Genomic DNA, 18,115 nt, shown 5'->3' with positions numbered 1-18,115 from the left:
AGGGGCTGCAGATCAAAATGAGCTTGTGCTAAATCCGGTGTAATGTATGAAATTTGTGCACCTTTGTGAAAACTGTCACATGCTCCCTGACAAATGAATGAATTCAATATTGCAGTTGTCATTCACACAGCCTAACATGGACATTAACACAACTGGCACCTAACAACTTAATTAAACATTTTTGAATGACCATTCTGTAAATAATTAGTGACCTTGTCATGAATTAATTATTGTGATTCTCCCATAGAGTCAACTTGTTACACTGGTGTCTGAACTGGTTCAATGACACAGTTAAGAATTACATAACGACAAGACACATACATTTGGGAGGATTAATGACACTATAGTGATAACTTCTATTGATACTACAACTTCATAATCAACGTAAGCTAAATGATAACTATAACAGTGGCTTTTAAAGCTGCATTGTGTCACTTTTTGGGCAACCCGACCAAATTCACATAGAACTGTAAGTTATAGAGCTGTCATTCTCTTTGAAAGCAAGTCTAAGAAGTGATTTACCTGTTTGTAATTCAAAATGTTGGTAGCAGCATATCTATTGGCTGTTTTATGTGCGCTATTTCTTTGCTTCCCAGTCTTACATTTTGTTTTTTTACTTCTTTTACTTTGGGTTTGTACACCAGCTTCAAACAGCTGAAAAGACAATATTTTTGGTTATGGAAAATATATTTTWCAGCGGTTTAGATGACAATGATTCTCTACACTATACTTGCTTGTTTTGTCACAAACTGAAATTAGGCGGACTATTCGAATTTTAGCAACCAGGAAATGCCGGAGCGATTTCTGCATAGTGCATCTTTAATTTTTCACTTATATATATATTTTTAAATACAGCCTAATGGGGTTAAAGCATTGGTGACTTGTATCTAGCATGTTTGTAGTGATTTTAAATAGGATACAATTATGTTGATTAGCCTAATACTGACAAACTATAGGCAACACAATATCTGATCCACGCCCACATACAAATCAGCCCAATATTGTGATAAGAATGAAAAAGATGTGAAGACGCTGTCTGGGCGACAAGTGATTTTTAACAACAATGTGTATAATTCTGGAGCTGTGGTGCACTGCAGTGCTTAAAATTCTACTGCAAACAAATGACAAATAATCCATGAGCCAGGGGGGTTGGTCAGGCTCACTTGGGTTGACGATATCTCATAGTGATTTTCTTGAAATGTCCTTTGAGTTGGAAAATGTGTGATAGCAGTGCCGCAATGGGAGCTTTCTCTGTGTTATCACTCTTTCTTTCATCCCTCCATCCCATTCATTTCTCCCATAGATTTTAACCTATGACAATGTCAGTATACAACAAGTTCTTGCTCAGGTATACCCTTTAATCATATATCATTGGAACGTTTAGATCCACAGTTATCCATCAGACACATTTTTTTGTGCCATTGACATTAGGATGTTGAAACCTTAGTTTATATCTGCTTCACTGACATGGAATTCTTTCAAATTCCATATGATTTAAGGGTTTATGTGAGGAATAACTTGTTCTATACGGACATAGTTTGTCATAGGTTAAAATCCCTATTGGACAAATGTATGGGATTGAGAAAAGAGCTCTCATTGCTGCACTGCTGCACATTTTCCAACTCTAGGGACATATACCTTCAAGGACTAAAACAGCAAATCCTGATAATTTGGTTGTTGCCAAGGTAGCAAGAAATTTTGCCCAGAACTGATGGGGGTGAGGATTTTGGGATTCTACACTACAAAGCGAAAAGGAGCTTCATTGATTTAATAAAACATTAAAACAATCTAGTTTTTGAATGAAAAATTGCTAGTTATTTTCTTTTAGATATTTACTGGAATAAATGTACATGAAAATAGCCTAAAAGCTTCATACATAACGTGCCAGAAAGTGTTCACACCCCTTACCTTTTTCCACATTTGTTGTGTTACAGCCTGAATTTTAAATGGATTAAATTGAGATGCTGTGTCACTTATCTACACACAATAACCCATAATCTCAAAGTGGAATTATATTTTTGGAAATGTTTATAAATTAATAAAAAATTAAAAGCTAAAATGTCTTGAGACAATAAGTATTCAACTCCTTTGTTATGGCAAGCCTTAATAAGTTCAGGAGTAAACGTTTGCTTAACAAGTCACATAATACATTGCATGGACTCACGCTATGTGCAATATGTGTTTAACATGATTTTTGATTTACAACCTTATCTCTGTACCCCACACATACAATTATCTATAAGGTCCCTCAGTCGAGCAGTTTTCCGATGCCTCGCAAAGAAGGGCACCTATTGGTAGATGATGAAGTTATTCATTACACTTTGGATGGCGTATCAATACACCCAGTCACTACAAAGATACAGTTGTCGTTCCTAACTCATTTGCCGGAGAGGAAGGAAACCGCTCAGGGATTTCACCATGAGGTCAATGCTGACTTTAAAACAGTTACAGAGTTAGGAGAAAACTGAGGATGGATCAACAACATTGTAGTTACTCCACAATACTAAAATAATTGACAGTGAACAGAAGGAAGCCTGTACAAAATAAAAAATATTCCCAAACATGCATCCTGTTTGCAACAATACCCTTAGCAATACTGCTAAAAATGTGGCAAGCAATTATCTTTGGGGAAAATCCAATGCAACACATTACTAAGAAGACAGTGAATGTCTGAGTTACAGTTTTGACTTAAATCTACTTAAAAATCTATGACAAGACCTGAAAATGGTGGTCTAGCAATGATCAACAACCAATTTGACAGAGCTTGAAGAATTTGAAAAGAATAATGGGCAAATGTTGCACAATCCAGGTGTGGAAAGCTCTTAGAGACTTACCCAGAAAGTATCACAGCTGTAAATGCTTCCTAAGTTGTTTCTACAAAGTATTGACTCAGGGGTGTGAATACTTATGTAAATGCTATATTTCTGTATTTCATTATTTGCTAACATTTCTAAACACATGTTTTTTACTTTGTCATTATGGCGTGTAGATGGGTGAGAGAGAAAAACGATTTAATCCATTTTGAATTTAGGCTGTAATACAACAAAATGTGGAATAAGTCAAAGTGTATAAATACTTTCTGAAGGCACTGTATTAAATTCCTTTTTATATGAGAAAAAAAATCTGAATTATTAAAGGCAATTCTCTCTTTCTTTCTCTAGGAAGTGTGCCAGTTACGAAATGTGTCAATAAGGTGACAGGTCAGTGTTGGTATTCTATTTCAGGGTTGCTTGGCGATGGCAATTAAGGAGGATACGAAGGATTGTATGCAGTGTCACACATCTCACATGGTCTATCTGTCCAGACACCTTTGGTCTAGAACTGGGTGAGCTGAAACAAAGCTCCTCTCTTCCAGACAGTCCAATATGTTGATATTGGTTGATACAGTTGAAGTTGGAAGTTTACATACGCTTAGGTTGGTGTCATTAAAACTCATTTTTAAACCACTCCACACAATTCTTGTTAACAAACTATAGTTTTTGGCAAGTCGGTTAGGACATCTACTTTGTGCATGACACAAGTCATTTTTCAACAATTGCTAACAGACAGATTATTTCACTTATAATTCACTGTATCACAATTCCAGTGGGTCAGAAGTTTACATACACTAAGTTGATTGTGCTTTTAAACAGCTTGGAAAATTCCAGAAAATGATGTCATGGCTTTAGAAGCTTCTGATAGGCTAATTGACATCATTGGAGTCAATTGGAGGTGTACCTGTGGATGTATTTTAAGGACTACCTTCAAACTCAGTGCCTCTTTGCTTAATATCATGGGAAAATCAAAAGAAATCAGCCAGGACCTCAGAAACAAAATTGTAGAACTCCACAAGTCTGGTTCATCATTGGGAGAAATTTCCAAACACCTGAAGGTACCACGTTCATCTGTACAAACAATAGTATGCAAGTATAAACACCATGGGACCACGCAGCCGTCATACCGCTCAGGAAGGAGACGCATTCTGTCTCCTAGAGATGAACGTACTTTGGTGCGAAAAATGCAAATCAATCCCAGAACAACAGCAAAGGACCTTGTGAAGATGCTGGAGGAAACAGGTACAAAAGTATATATATCCACAGTAAAACAAGTCCTATATCGACATAACCTGAAAGGCCACTCAGCAAGGAAGAAGCCACTGCTCCAAAACCGGCATAAAAAAGCCAGTCTACATTTTGCAACTGCACATGAGGACAAAGATCGTACTTTTTGGAGAAATGTCCTCTGGTCTGATGAAACAAAAATAGAACTGTTTGGCCATAATGACCATCGTAATGTACCTGTCTCTTATACACATCTAGATGTGTATAAGAGACAGGCACATGAGGACAAAGATCGTACTTTTTGGAGAAATGTCCTCTGGTCTGATGAAACAAAAATAGAACTGTTTGGCCATAATGACCATCGTTATGTTTAGAGGAAAAATGGGGAGGCTTGCAAGCTGAAGAACATCATCCGAACCGTGATGCACGGGGGTGGCAGCATCATGATGTGGGCTGTCTCTTATACACATCTAGATGTGTATAAGAGACAGGTTCTGGATTGGCCAAGTTACAGTTTTGACTTAAATCTACTTAAAAATCTATGACAAGACCTGAAAATGGTGGTCTAGCAATGATCAACAACCAATTTGACAGAGCTTGAAGAATTTGAAAAGAATAATGGGCAAATGTTGCACAATCCAGGTGCTGTCTCTTATACACATCTAGATGTGTATAAGAGACAGAACTGGGAATGTGATGAAAGAAATAAAAGCTGAAATAAATCATTCTCTCTACAATTATTCTGACATTTCACATTCTTAAAATAAAGTGGTGATCATAACTGACCTAAAACAGGGCATTTTTACAAGGATTAAATGTCAGGAATTGTGAAAAACTGAGTTTAAATGTATTTGGCTAAGGTGTATGTAAACTTCCGACTTCAACTGTATGTAAGGTCATCTTGCCTTAAGATTAGTTTAACCTGGCCATTCTACCCACAAAATAATGTATAATAAAATGCAAAAGGCACTACTCACCTGCAAGAGAACTTGGTTGAAGCGTAGGCTATTCGTAACAGTAGCAGTCAGGAATTGTGAAAAACTGAGTTTAAATGTATTTGGCTAAGGTGTATGTAAACTTCCGACTTCAACTGTATGTAAGGTCATCTTGCCTTAAGATTAGTTTAACCTGGCCATTCTACCCACAAAATAATGTATAATAAAATGCAAAAGGCACTACTCACCTGCAAGAGAACTTGGTTGAAGCGTAGGCTATTCGTAACAGTAGCAGTCAGGAATTGTGAAAAACTGAGTTTAAATGTATTTGGCTAAGATGTATGTAAACTTCCCACTTCAACTGTACCTATTGAAAAGGATATACTGTATGATACAAGGCTTACTTAAAAGGCATAATCCATGTAGGTTCTCTGTCCCATTTGGCAATGTTATAAACTACACACATAATGAACCTGAGACTAAATAAAAACAAACCAGTGCACCCAGTTCCTCTTCTTCATTTGTTTTGTGCGGCAGGTAGCGCCAACACTGTCTTCCACAAAAAAAGATTCCACTAAAGAGGAACAGTGGCATAAGATTCCAGCCTTATAATTGACTAGTGCCATTTAAATTGGTGTATAGGATAATGGATATCAAGAGTATAAATTGGTTGACTACACTAGACCTATGTCGGCAGATGAGTTAGAGACACCTGTGTCTGCTTTTAAATGTTAGCTTGTGGTCAGGTTAGGGCTGTTTGTGTTTTCAAACTTATGGGCGATTAACGATATACAATACCAGTCAAAAGTTTGGACACACCTACTCATTCTATGTTTTTTCTTTATTTTTACTATTTTCTACATTGCAGACATCAAAACTATGAATAACACGTATGGAATCATGTAGTAACCAAAAAAAGTGTTAAACTAATCTAAATATATTTTATATTTGAGATTATTCAAAGTAGCCACCCTTTGCCTTGATGACAGCTTTACACACTCTTGGCATTCTCTCAACCAGATTCATGAGGTAGTCACTTGGAATGCATTTCAGTTAACAGGTGTGTCAAAAAGTTAATTTATAAAAGTTAATTTATGGAATTTCTTTCCTTCTTAATGCGTTTGAGGCAATCAGTTTTGTTATGACAAGGTAGGGGTGGTATACAGAAGATAGCCCTATTTGGTAAAAGACCAAGTCCATATTATGGCAAGACCAGCTCAAATAAGCAAAGAGAAACMACAGTCCAGCATTATTCTAAGACATGCAGGTTAGTCAATCCAGAAAATGTCAAGAACTTTGAAAGTTTCTTCGAGTACAGTCGCAAAAACCATCAAGCGCTATGATAAAACTGGCTCTCATGAGGACCGTCACAGGAAAGGAAGACCCAGAGTTACCTCTGCTGCAGAGGATAAGTTCATTAGAGTTAACTGCACCTCAGATTGCAGCCCAAAAAATGCTTCACAGAGTTCAAGTAACAGACACATCTCAACATCAACTGTTCAGATGAGACTGCGTGAATCAGGCCTTCATGGTCGAATTGCTTCAAAGAAACCACTACTAAAGGACACCAATAATAAGAAGAGACTATCTTGGGCCAAGAAACACGAGCAATGGACATTAGACCGGTGGAAATCTGTCCTTTGGTCTTATGAGTCCAAATTTGAGATAAACTCAGCAAAAAAAGAAACGTCCCTTTTTCAGGACCCTGTCTTTCAAAGATAATTTGTAAAAATCTAAATAACTTCACAGATCTTCATTGTAAAGGGTTTAAACACTGTTTCCCATGCTTGTTCAATGAACCATAAACAATTAATGAACATGCACCTGTGGAACAGTCATTAAGACACAAACAGCTTACAGACGGTAGGCAATTAAGGTCACAGCTATGAAAACTTAAGACACTAAAGAGGCCTTTCTAATGACACTGAAAAACACCAAAAGAAAGATGCCCAGGGTCCCTGCTCATCTGCGTGAACGTGCCTTAGACATGCTGCAAGGAGGCATGAGGACTGCAGATGTGGTCAGGGCAATAAATTGCAATGTCTGTACTGTGAGACGCCTAAGACAGCGCTACAGGGAGACAGGACGGACAGTTGATCATCCTCGCAGTAGCAGACCACGTGTAACAACACCTGCACAGGATCGGTACATCCTGTGCAAACATCACACCTGCGGGACAAGTACAGGACGGCAACAACAACTGCCCGAGTTACACCAGGAACGCACAATCCCTCCATCAGTGCTCAGACTCTCCGRAATAGACTGAGAGAGGCTGGACTGAGGACTTGTAGGCCTGTTGTAAGGCAGGTCCTCACCAGACATCACCGGCAACAACGTTGCCTATGGGCACAAACCCACCGTCGCTGGACCAGACAGGACTGGCAAAAAGTGCTCTTCACTGACGAGTCGCAGTTTTGTCTCACCAGGGGTGATGGTCGGATTCGCGTTTATCATTGAAGGAATGAGCGTTACACCGAGGCCTGTACTCTGGAGCAGGATCGATTTGGAGGTGGAGGGTCCGTCATGGTCTGGGGCGGTGTGTCACAGCATCATCGGACATGGCTTGTTGTCATTGCAGGCAATCTCAACGCTGTGCGTTACAGGGAAGACATCTTCCTCCCTCATGTGGTACCCTTCCTGCAGGCTCATCCTGACATGACTCTCCAGCATGACAATAACACCAGCCATACTGCTCGTTCTGTGCGTGATTTCCTGCAAGACAGGAATGTCAGTGTTCTGCCATGGCCAGCGAAGAGCCCAGATCTCAATCCTATTGAGCACGTCTGGGACCTGTTGGATTGGAGGGTGAGGGCTAGGACCATTCCCCCCAGAAATGTCTAGGAACTTGGTGGAAGAGTGGGGTAACATCTCACAGCATGAACTGGCAAATCTGGTGCAGTCCATGATGAGGAGATGCACTGCAGTACTTAATACAGCTGGTGGCCACACCAGATACTGACTGTTACTTTGATTTTGACCCCCCCTGTGTTCAGGGACACATTATTCAATTTCTGTTAGTCACATGTCTGTGGAACTTGTTCAGTTTATGTCTCAGTTGTTGAATATTGTTATGTTCATACAAATATTTACACATGTTAAGTTTGCTGAAAATAAACAGTTGACAGTGAGAGGACGTTTCTTATTTTGCTGAGTTTATTTGGTTCCAACCGCTATGTCTTTGTGAGACGCAGAGAAGGTGAACGGATGATCTCCGCATGTGTGGTTCCCACCGTGAAGCATGGAGGAGGAAGTGTGATGGTGCTTTGCTGGTGACACTGTCTGTGATTTATTTTGAATTCAAGGCACACTTAACCAGCATGGCTACCACAGCATTCTGCAGCGATAGGCCATCCCATCTGGTTTGTGCTTAGTGAGGCTATCATTTGTTTTTTCGACAGGATAATGACCCAACACACCTCCAGGCTGTATTAGGGCTATTTGACCAAGGAGGAGAGTGATAGAGTTCTGCATCAAATGACCTGGCCTCCACAATCACCCGACCTCAACACAATTGAGATGGTTTGGGATTAGATGGACTGTAGAATGAAGGAAAAGAGGCCAAAAAGTGCTCGGCATATGTGGGAACTCCTTCAAGACTGTTGGGATAGCATTCCAGGTGAAGTTGGTTGAGAGAATGCCAAGCGTGTGCAAAGCTGTCATCAAGGCAAAGGGTGGCTATGTTGAAGGATCTAAAATATGAAACATATTTTTATTTGTTTAACACTTTTTTGGTTACTACATGATTCCATATGTGTTATTTCATTGTTTTGAAGTCTTCTCTATTATTCTACAAAAACACTTGAATGAGTAGGTGTCCAAACTGTTGACTGGTACTGTATATCTACATTAAAAAATATATCTCTAAATAAGCTTTGTTGTACAATTAAAAGGTCAAATACACTGCATTTAAAACAGTCAGCAATAATGTTTGAATTCAGAGCTTGTAACATTATACATAGGGCGATCTGGTTTACAGGTCTGTCTATAAAAAGTGTATTTTTGTTAATTTTTTTTAACCAGAAATATGCATAATGCAAATTCACTAATAATGTAGCAGGCATTATAGAAAATTAAAACCGATCTCATAAACAATCTCTCAAGCAAAAGCCCACGCGCTAGTGAGTAGCCAGCTAATATGTMTATTTCAAGTTTAGCCAAATTGGATCTAGGTATAATCACAAGCTRTGAATTCAGCTAACAAGGCTAAACAGTTGAATTGTTATGAACACACCCTTCTGTCCGTCTCCAACTGTTTGAACAGCATGCTAGCCTGTCCACCTCGTTCAGATGTTGAAATCAAGTGGCCTACCATATTTCTCAGAATGAGAACGAGTTGCCAATTCATAATATAATTGTTTTATGCGTATTGTACATTTATAAAACACAGACTAAACAACTAACATAACAATCTTTATTTGATTAAAATGCTGCCAGCGATACGTGGTACCGTAATGCGCGCGCGACAAACTGAATATTCATTTTCCATAATAAATGTCCATTGGTACCTCCGTGCTCTGCTCGAAATTTGAGGAGTTTAAATATTAACAGTGTATGGTRCGAAAGGTTAACTTCTCCTTTATTACAGTAAAATAATAATTCCATGTGTTTCGGTGTCCATATGATTGGACCAAACCTCAAATGCAAATAGCGAGTTGAAACTGTTTGTCAGAGAGTAAGAAGTGATCTCTCATATTCGTTGCTTTGAGTGAGAGAAAGACGCGAAGCGAGAGGTTTCACTCTCTCCAAAATCTGTCCAAAATAAGTCCATTGCGTTTCTATGCGCTTATTTTTTATTAACCTAAGCTTGTCGCCTGCCTTCCCTCCTTTGGGACAACGACTCCCACTGATAGGGCGGAGACATGAGCATCTCGTCGTTATTTACAGATCTCTGGTATAAATGGGAAGGTGCTCAACACAGAAGGAGCGAACGAGACGAGACCAAAAAGACAACACGATAACAATCGGACATAAACGTTCATAAAAACGAAAAATACACACAAATACACACACAAATTTGATTCTGCGATACAGGCATTTGGAATTTCGCGCAAAAACATAAATTCAAATTAATCGAATTCATTCGGCCAGCCCTAGGTCAGGTCCTCCCAGTCTGGACCATATTAACAAACGGTGTGTTCTTCTCAGTGTCTGGGAGACACTCTCCAGACGTCCATCAAAACTATGAGGGAGGATAAACATATTGAACGAATGCATGTATGCATGCAATGTACTCAATGCAGCACAGCACAGAGGGCTTTAACATAACACACAATCTGTATACATKTACACAACAAGACAGTTCATGTAGAATGCATACTGTGTATTTGTCTGTCTATGTACTGCCTATAGTCAAGTCAAACCCCATCGAGGTAAATCAGTGCTAATTGCTTAACCCCTGTGTAATCCAATTATCCAAGTATTACTGTGAGCACACATACAGAAAAGGCTGGGCCTGTGACTCTTAAAAGATTTACATATTGACCTACTAATAGTAACACCATGTTTTGACTTTCTGTTGCTTTTAAAGTTAAATGTCAGTGTTGTTTATGGAAAAGTGGTTGTCAACAGTTAATTAATTGTCTTTTAACTGTCTGTCAGACAGGTAATCACTAAGAGATCCCTAATCACATCAACTGTACTTAAAGAACCTCTTGAGCTATAGCCTCCTGACGTAGACTAATGCAATTTCTATTCTAGACGTTTCGTCGACATTGATTTCATCTGTGCACAGACAACAAAGTGAAAGACCAAGTGGTGTCTTCACAATGTATGAACAGAAAAAGCAATATTATGTTTATCCCATGTTCTGTATGTAGTTACAGGATATTAGCTGTTTTTGTCACAGGTCAATAATTGAACATAGAATCAAGATCTCTCTAAAGGGGTCAAGAAATGACCCAGTCCTAGCCTCATCAACCCAGGTACTGTCTGAGAGGCTGATCCATATCCATGCTTCTGAGACTTTCAGATAAGAGTTTCTATAACTGGCCTGCCCTCAAAACCAGACCAGACCAGTGGTCTGGGTCAACATATCCAAGACTCAACTTGAGGAGCAATACGTTTCACTACTTTTTTCCTCAGTAAAATCATTCATGTCAAAAAAGATCCAAATTAWATGAAATAGCTCTTATGAGACAAGGGCATATTGTCAACTTTGCTACCAATTCACCAATTATTTAAGTACTCGTCCCCAGACCTCCATTATCAGGTACGTGATGAAGTACTGTATATGAAATAGCGTCAGCTTCCTTTAAGGGCCCTTGGTCTGCACTGCTTGGTCTGTCCTGTACCAAAGGGTCCTAAATCTCTAATCCAGAATGTCCCCATTAACTGTAGGTCCATATTTGGCACTTCACCATGCCAGACCTCAAGGTCAACGTCCTTGACGTCAGAGCTCTGTGGTTAGACTGTTGCCTCCTGTGACGATGTGGATTTTGCCAGCACCGTCGCGGTTAATTTATATTGACATTTTAAGCATTTAGCAGATGCTCTTATCCAGAGTGACTTACAGTTAGTGCATTCATCTTAAGATAGCTAGGTGGGAAACACATATCACAGTCGTAGTAAATACATTTCCCCATTAAATGGGCACCTTCCCATATAATTATCCCCATGGACATGAACATCTTTACCATATTCAACAAGGAAATGTAAAATACAACACTACACCCTCTCCCCATACAGAGGTTTTGATTCATGCTGCACTGTATTACTAATACAAATAGCACTGAAGAAATGAATGGGGTAAAAAAGAGTTTGATGTTGTGTAATGATCTTAAGTAGTGCTACACTTAAATTGTACTGTCTAGAGTATAAACTATAGGGATTTGGGAATGATTTACTATTACAGTTTGTTGTATATGCTCTAAAACAAATTTCAGAACTATGTGCTTACAGTTAGCTCTGAAACATTCCTAAAAATCACTTATTGTTTGAATGTCCTTGATACAGTAAGATGCTGCGTGGTGATTGGATATATAGCTAAAAGTATTAGACTCACAGTATGTAGTCACATATTAGAAAAGATGATCTTACGCAATGCAGATTCACAGTACTTCCTCAATGCTCTGACGTATACTGTATACCGAATAGTGCAAGACAGACATGACGACTAACTTGGTTTTCAGTTAACTTGGAAAAAATTGTCTAGCCAATTATGAGTAACGGGATTGATCCATTATTCATTTTATCCACACAAAAAATCCTTTCTGAAAAATGTTGCTATTTTTTGCTATTGGCTTCAATGTTTGTTTAATCAGAAATGTTTTGATGGTATTTCTGATGGTAAATTACAGGTAGGCCTAAATACCAGCTGTAACAGGACTGTTAAAGAATGCCACCTGCAAAAATACACTAAATACAGACACACTGATTATCACCAAGTAAAATAACTTTAGTAGATTGACCCCTAACCTGCATGACAAGTCAGGAAATGTTCTTTATTTTTCAGGTGTGTGTGTGTGTGTGTGTGTGTTATTTTTTTATTTTTCCAGAGCTATCGGTGTATTTTAGGTAAAATATCCCACTCAAGCAACAAAATAGTTGTCAGGAGAAGATAGTGGTCTAACCYTACCACCTGATCACAAGGCTCAAGGAACATCATGAGTGACAACACAGTCTTTAAAGACCAATCACAGTGACAACGCAGACTCTTTAAAGACTATTCACATGGACCAGGAACGCAACCACATACAATGTCGACTCCTTTGACAAGCTTGACACAGGCGTGTCAAGGCTTAATTGGATAAGTTAGTTAAAAAAAACATATTGACCTGCCTCACTGATGTCCCCACCCCCTCTGATGTCCAGGAATGGAGGTGGGGTGGGGGTGGTGAAGGAGCTGGCTGACCTTTTTGGAGACCATGTGACTGGAAACCAGGAGACTGCAGGATTAAGAATCAGGGGTATTTAAACAAAGGCCGATTCCTTGTGTTCATTTTGCTCTTGGACTGACATGCAGCAGTAGCTCTCATTTCGAGACAGAAGCTCCTTGGAACATTTGTGAAATTAGGTGAGGCAGAGACTTTTTTATTTTATTTTATTTATTTTTTATTTAACCCTTATTTTCCAGGTAAGTTGACTGAGAACACATTCTCATTTACAGCAACGACCTTGGGAGTAGTTACGGGGGGCCTCCTTATTGCTACTTTTCTTTATTATTCCTTAGAAATAATACATTACTACTACTTAATTACTTATTGCTAATATAGATGACTACATTAGTGCTACAGTATAAGTACACATAACTTGTAAAGGAAGTATAAAGGAAAAAAGTTCCAAGAGTATCAAGCAAGAACATCTAAGATTGTGATTGATTGACTGCTGCAAATCTAACACCTGTAGCCATGATGCAGAATGTACATGCATGTGTAACTGTAGCTCACCTGCTCAATTGAGAATTCTAGCATGATAGCAATGAGTGTGCTTTCAGATTGGGAAGTGAAATGTGGAATCCATTTGTGTGGTAGACAGAAGTCCACATAGCTACAAACGTGTGCATCTTGACTCTAAAATCATTGGCACATTAGAAGCAGCAAGTTCCAATGTCCATACTAGAATACCATTAAGGCATGCCCAATACATTGCTTCACACTCAATGGTATGCTAGTGTTGATATTGGAACAGTGAGATTTTTTTTATAATAGTGCAGTGGGAACTAGGTGGGAAAACATTTGTGCCAATCTATTGATAAATGATGTGACTGTAGAAACAGTTGACCTGCAGAAATCAAATTCTGCTCCTTAGGGGGAAATTTCAAAACCGCAGTGCAACATCTAAAAAGTTGTAAAACAATGACAGGATTTTCAATGTGCATCCAAAACTTCCAGTGGAAGGCAGATATCTGAGAGAGAGCAGACACCACATTCCCAGAGAGAGAGGCTAGACTTACCTGTTAGAAGCAGAGACTGAAATCACAACAACAGATGCTTTTGCACAGCTTTACAGATCTCTATCCACTCTGGATGGGCATTAGGCAGCAACATAGGGAGAGCCAGATCTGTGATCTCATGCAGGTGCAGCATCTGTTGAGTTACATACCATGTCCTGGTAAAGTGAGCTCCATCTACGTCATTATGTTAACAGGATTATGGAGCTCCCAGGTTCAGGGAAGGGGGTACTCAGGAGAAAGATTAGGAGGATACTGCTTAAACGGATGAAGAAGAACAGGAACAAGGACAAAGTGTGGCCTCACCTGTTGTCCAGTATAGTGTCTGAGCCACTAAAGAGATTGGCAGGCCAGCCACTGCCGGTCTCAATACCATCATTAATTGATGTCCGTCCCGACATCCTTACTAAGTCATAAGGATCAACCTTTTTTCCCCTGACGACATCAAAGGCCAATGGGATCTTAAATCAGATGCACAGTAGTGAAGATTTAATGTACAATAGTGTTACAATGCTATATGCATGTATATACATTTAGTGGGGGCTAGTCAATTCAATACTTTAGTCAGGTCAAAATAATTGATCATGTAAAATCAGACATCCAAAAAGAAGAAGATGTCCATGCTAAGAAAGGAGAGTATCCAGGGTCAAGACAATGTACCAACCCAAATGGGAAAGATGTTTTGAAAAATATATTATGGGACTGAGAAATTAAGGAGTTGATTTCCCCCCTCCCTTCGTGATCTAAGCAATTGCGTGTGACACAGAGGACATTCCTGGGATTTAAGAAGGGAATTCATCAAATTGGGTTTTATATGGAATCAGAGATAATCTGGCTGTTTAGCCAAATCCCCCTAATCTATCCTGATTACCAGTAAGGTGGCTGGAGGGAGCCTGGCAGAGAGATAGAGATTAGCAGAAAGACAGCAGTAGAGAAGAAGAGAGGGGGGGTGGACAGACCTGAAGTGAAGTTAAACTAGCCAGGATAGACGTAGAACATGGGAGTGAGGATAATACAAGATAGAGGGAAATTATAGATTTTCTGGCCAACACTATAACAGCGCACTCTCTCTCTTTCTAATGGGATTTATTGGCTTGGGAAACATGTTTACATTACCAAAGCAAGTGAAATAAACAAATATTAAATAAACAATCAGAAATTAAGAGTAATCATTATACTCACAAAAATTTCAAAAGAATAGAGACATTTAAAATGTTGTATTATGTACAGTCTTGTAACAATCTCTGTCTCTCTCTGTGTCAGACCTCAGCAGAAATGAACACAGCTCCCCCTGCAGGAAGCGCCCTGGCAACGCCCGCTGGAACAGCTGGCCCCACCACCCCCAAGAAGGGACCCCCCAAGTTCAAGCAGAGGCAAACCCGTACATTCAAGAGCAAGGCCCCCAAGCCTGGCCAGAAAGGGTGAGAATCTCTCTCTGTCATCACACATTCACACAGATACACACAAACTCCACACATAACCGTTCCACATATTCACACGAACAAGCACTCAATTTTCTCACTTTCTCAAACCTGTATAAATGCAGACAGACAAATTCTAGATACAAAAAAGATACAAACATGTTTCCTTGTCAATTGCAGATTTGGTGATGACATCCCCGGCATGGAGGGTCTTGGCACAGGTAACTTTGATATTCCATCTGCAATCATCAGTAGTCATGTTTGTTCATCTATATATTTGTATTTCTACTTTCAGTATACAGCGCCTTCAGAAAGTATTCATACCTCTTGAATTATCCCACATTTAGTTGTTACAGCCTGAATTCAAAATGGATTAAATAAATAAAAAATCTCACACATCTACACACAAAACCCCACAATGACAAAGACATCTTAGAAACATCTCTCTAGACATTTTTGCAAATGTAATGAAAATAAGTATAAGTACATAAGTTTTCACTCCCCTGAGTCAATTACATGTTCGAATCACCTTTGGCAGCAATAACAGCTGTGAGTTTTTCTTGGTAAGTCTCAGAGTTTTGCACAATATTTTCCCATTATTATTTTCAAAATTAAGCTCTGTCAAATTGGTTGTTGATCATTGCTAGACAACCATTTTCAAGCAGATTTAAGTCAAAACTGTAACTCGGACACTTAGGAACATACACTGTCTTCTTGGTAAGCAACTCCAGTGTAAGTTATTGTCCTCATGAAATGTGAATTCATCTCCCAGTGTCTGGTGGAAGCAGACTGAACCAGATTTCCTCTAGGATTTTTCCTGTTCTTAGCTCCATTGCGTTTCCTTTTTACCCTGTCAACTCCCCAGTTCTTAACGATTACAAGCATACCCATAACATGATGCAGCAACGACTATACTTGAAAATATGGAGAGTGGTACCCAGTAATGTGTTGTATTGGATTTGCCCCAAACATAACACTTTGTATTCAGGACAAAAAGTGAAGTGCTTTGCCACATTTTTTGCAGTTTTATTTTAGTGCCCTGTTGCAGACAGGATGCATGTTTTGGAATATTTTTATTCTGTACAGAGGTCCTTCTTTTCACTCTGTCAATTAGGTTAGTATTGTGGAGTAAGTACAATGTTGTTGATCCATCCTCAGTTTTTAAAGTCACAATTGGTCTCATGGTGAAATCCCTGAGCGGTTTCCTTCCTCTAGGGCAACTGAGTTAGGAAGGACGCCTGTATCTTTGTAAAGACTGGGTGTATTGACACACCATCCAAAGTGAAATTAATAACTTCACCATGCTCAAAGGGATACTCAATGTCTGCTTTTATTATTTTATAGGTGCCCTTCTTTGTGATGAGGAATCGGAAAACTTCCCTGGTCTTTGAAGTTGAATCTGAGTTTGAAATTCACTGTTCGACTGAGGGACCATACAGATAATTTTATGTGTGGGGTACAGAGATGAGGTAGTCATTTAAAAATGATGTTAAACACTATTATTGCACACAGAGTGAGTCCATCCAAGAAAACGTATTGACTCAAGACCTTTCAGATTTTAATTTTTAAATCATTTGTAAAACATTTTTTTTAAAACAACATAATTCCACTTTGACATTATGGGGTATTGTGTGTTTTAATCCATTTTCAATTCAGGCTGTAACACAACAAAATGTGGAATTCCTTCTGAAGGCACTGTATATTGACAACCAAGACAACCAACAAGTGTTCCTTGCCCTTTTTCATCAACTGGACAATCAATACTAATTGTTTCTCCCTCTCTCATTCTCTCTAGACATAGCAGTGGTCTGCCCATGGGAGGCCTACGGCGACATGGAGCTCAGTGATCTGGCAAAATATGGAATCATCTAAGACTGCTGCCTCCTGCCTTCCCTTAACCTCTCCGCTCTTGACCCTTTCCTTCTGTGTTAGTCTGGCGCGCCACCATAAGGCGACTGGCCATCCCCCTAAAGTCGTCTCGTCACTCCACGCTGTTCTTAAGTCTGTTGTGGTCAGGCACTGCGGCCTGAAAGACCACATACGGTGGGCAGACGGAACACAAAACTGTTTATTTGTATTATTATCATATAATAGTATTATACTGTATTTTATACAGGACATAAGAGATACTTGATGTGATACAACAAGACCACCCCCACCCCTCCTCTCTACAATAGCCTACCTCGGCTCCCCCTTCCCTCTTTCCTTTTGTAATCCCTCAGATCCCTTTAGTCCCCCAATTCCTCTGGGAACCATCAACCACAGCAATAGACGCAAGCAAAGACTAGCTATGACTAGCTTGTACTTGKTTATAGTCTACTACAGAACTGTAAATATGTCTCTGTTTCCAATGCAACCTCTACCTTCGTTACCCTCCCTTTTTACCCCAATCTCTCTTTTTTGCATTGTGTTTTTTACTTGTTGTTGATAAGGCGTGCTACTGTGAACACACYGGAAACGAAAGGGATGAGACCAGGGAGGAGGGTGTGTGATGCTTTGTCATAGATCATTATGGTGAAGGCATTCCCTGTTATCCCTGTGGTGCCACACTGCCCCCTTCTTAGTGTACGGTACGCCACCAAACAAAATATAAATATATTGATGTGTTACGCACACAAACACATTTATATGACGGAATGTGTATGTGTGATTGTATGTCCTGATAGATCCATTCAAGTTTTTATTTTCAATACTCATGGTGTCCTTTGCTTTTCTGTCATTCTGAGAAAATAGGAGAAAATARAACTCCTTCCATGATGGGGTATAAAATGAAAATCTGAGTATGTTATACTTTTCACTAACATCTGACATTCTTTTAAAGAACATTCATTA

The 18,115-nt window shown here is 39.2% G+C and overlaps 1 protein-coding gene across 2 annotated transcripts; it reads left to right on the top strand.

Annotated features, from left to right (window-relative positions):
- Positions 1-12,902: 12,902 nt before the first annotated feature.
- On the top strand, positions 12,903-17,445 carry LOC111980306 (retinal cone rhodopsin-sensitive cGMP 3',5'-cyclic phosphodiesterase subunit gamma-like). Of its 2 annotated transcripts, none has more exons than XM_024011029.2 (4): positions 12,903-12,986; positions 15,126-15,283; positions 15,464-15,504; positions 17,079-17,445. In XM_024011029.2, exons 2-4 carry the CDS (start codon positions 15,138-15,140, stop codon positions 17,153-17,155), a joined length of 264 nt encoding a protein of 87 aa, XP_023866797.1. In that variant the 5' UTR covers positions 12,903-12,986; positions 15,126-15,137; the 3' UTR covers positions 17,156-17,445. The 2 variants fall into 2 exon arrangements, with proteins under 2 accessions (XP_023866797.1, XP_070305228.1); XM_070449127.1 differs by having other exon boundaries at positions 12,912-13,046.
- The last annotated feature ends 670 nt before the right edge of the window (positions 17,446-18,115 follow it).

The sequence above is a fragment of the Salvelinus sp. IW2-2015 genome, linkage group LG20 (assembly GCF_002910315.2).
Source record: "Salvelinus sp. IW2-2015 linkage group LG20, ASM291031v2, whole genome shotgun sequence".
Taxonomy (NCBI): Eukaryota; Metazoa; Chordata; class Actinopteri; order Salmoniformes; family Salmonidae; genus Salvelinus; species Salvelinus sp. IW2-2015.
Note: the sequence above shows the minus strand (reverse complement) of the source record. Positions and strands in the feature narration are given on the sequence as shown.

Excerpts from the sequence above, each read along its gene's own strand:
- LOC111980306 (XM_024011029.2), top strand. The coding sequence starts at position 15,138 with ATGAACACAGCTCCCCCTGCAGGAAGCGCCCTGGCAACGCCCGCTGGA. Across the intron at positions 15,284-15,463 it reads CCCAAGCCTGGCCAGAAAGG|ATTTGGTGATGACATCCCCG; the intron begins GTGAGAATCTCT and ends TGTCAATTGCAG. Across the intron at positions 15,505-17,078 it reads CATGGAGGGTCTTGGCACAG|ACATAGCAGTGGTCTGCCCA; the intron begins GTAACTTTGATA and ends CATTCTCTCTAG.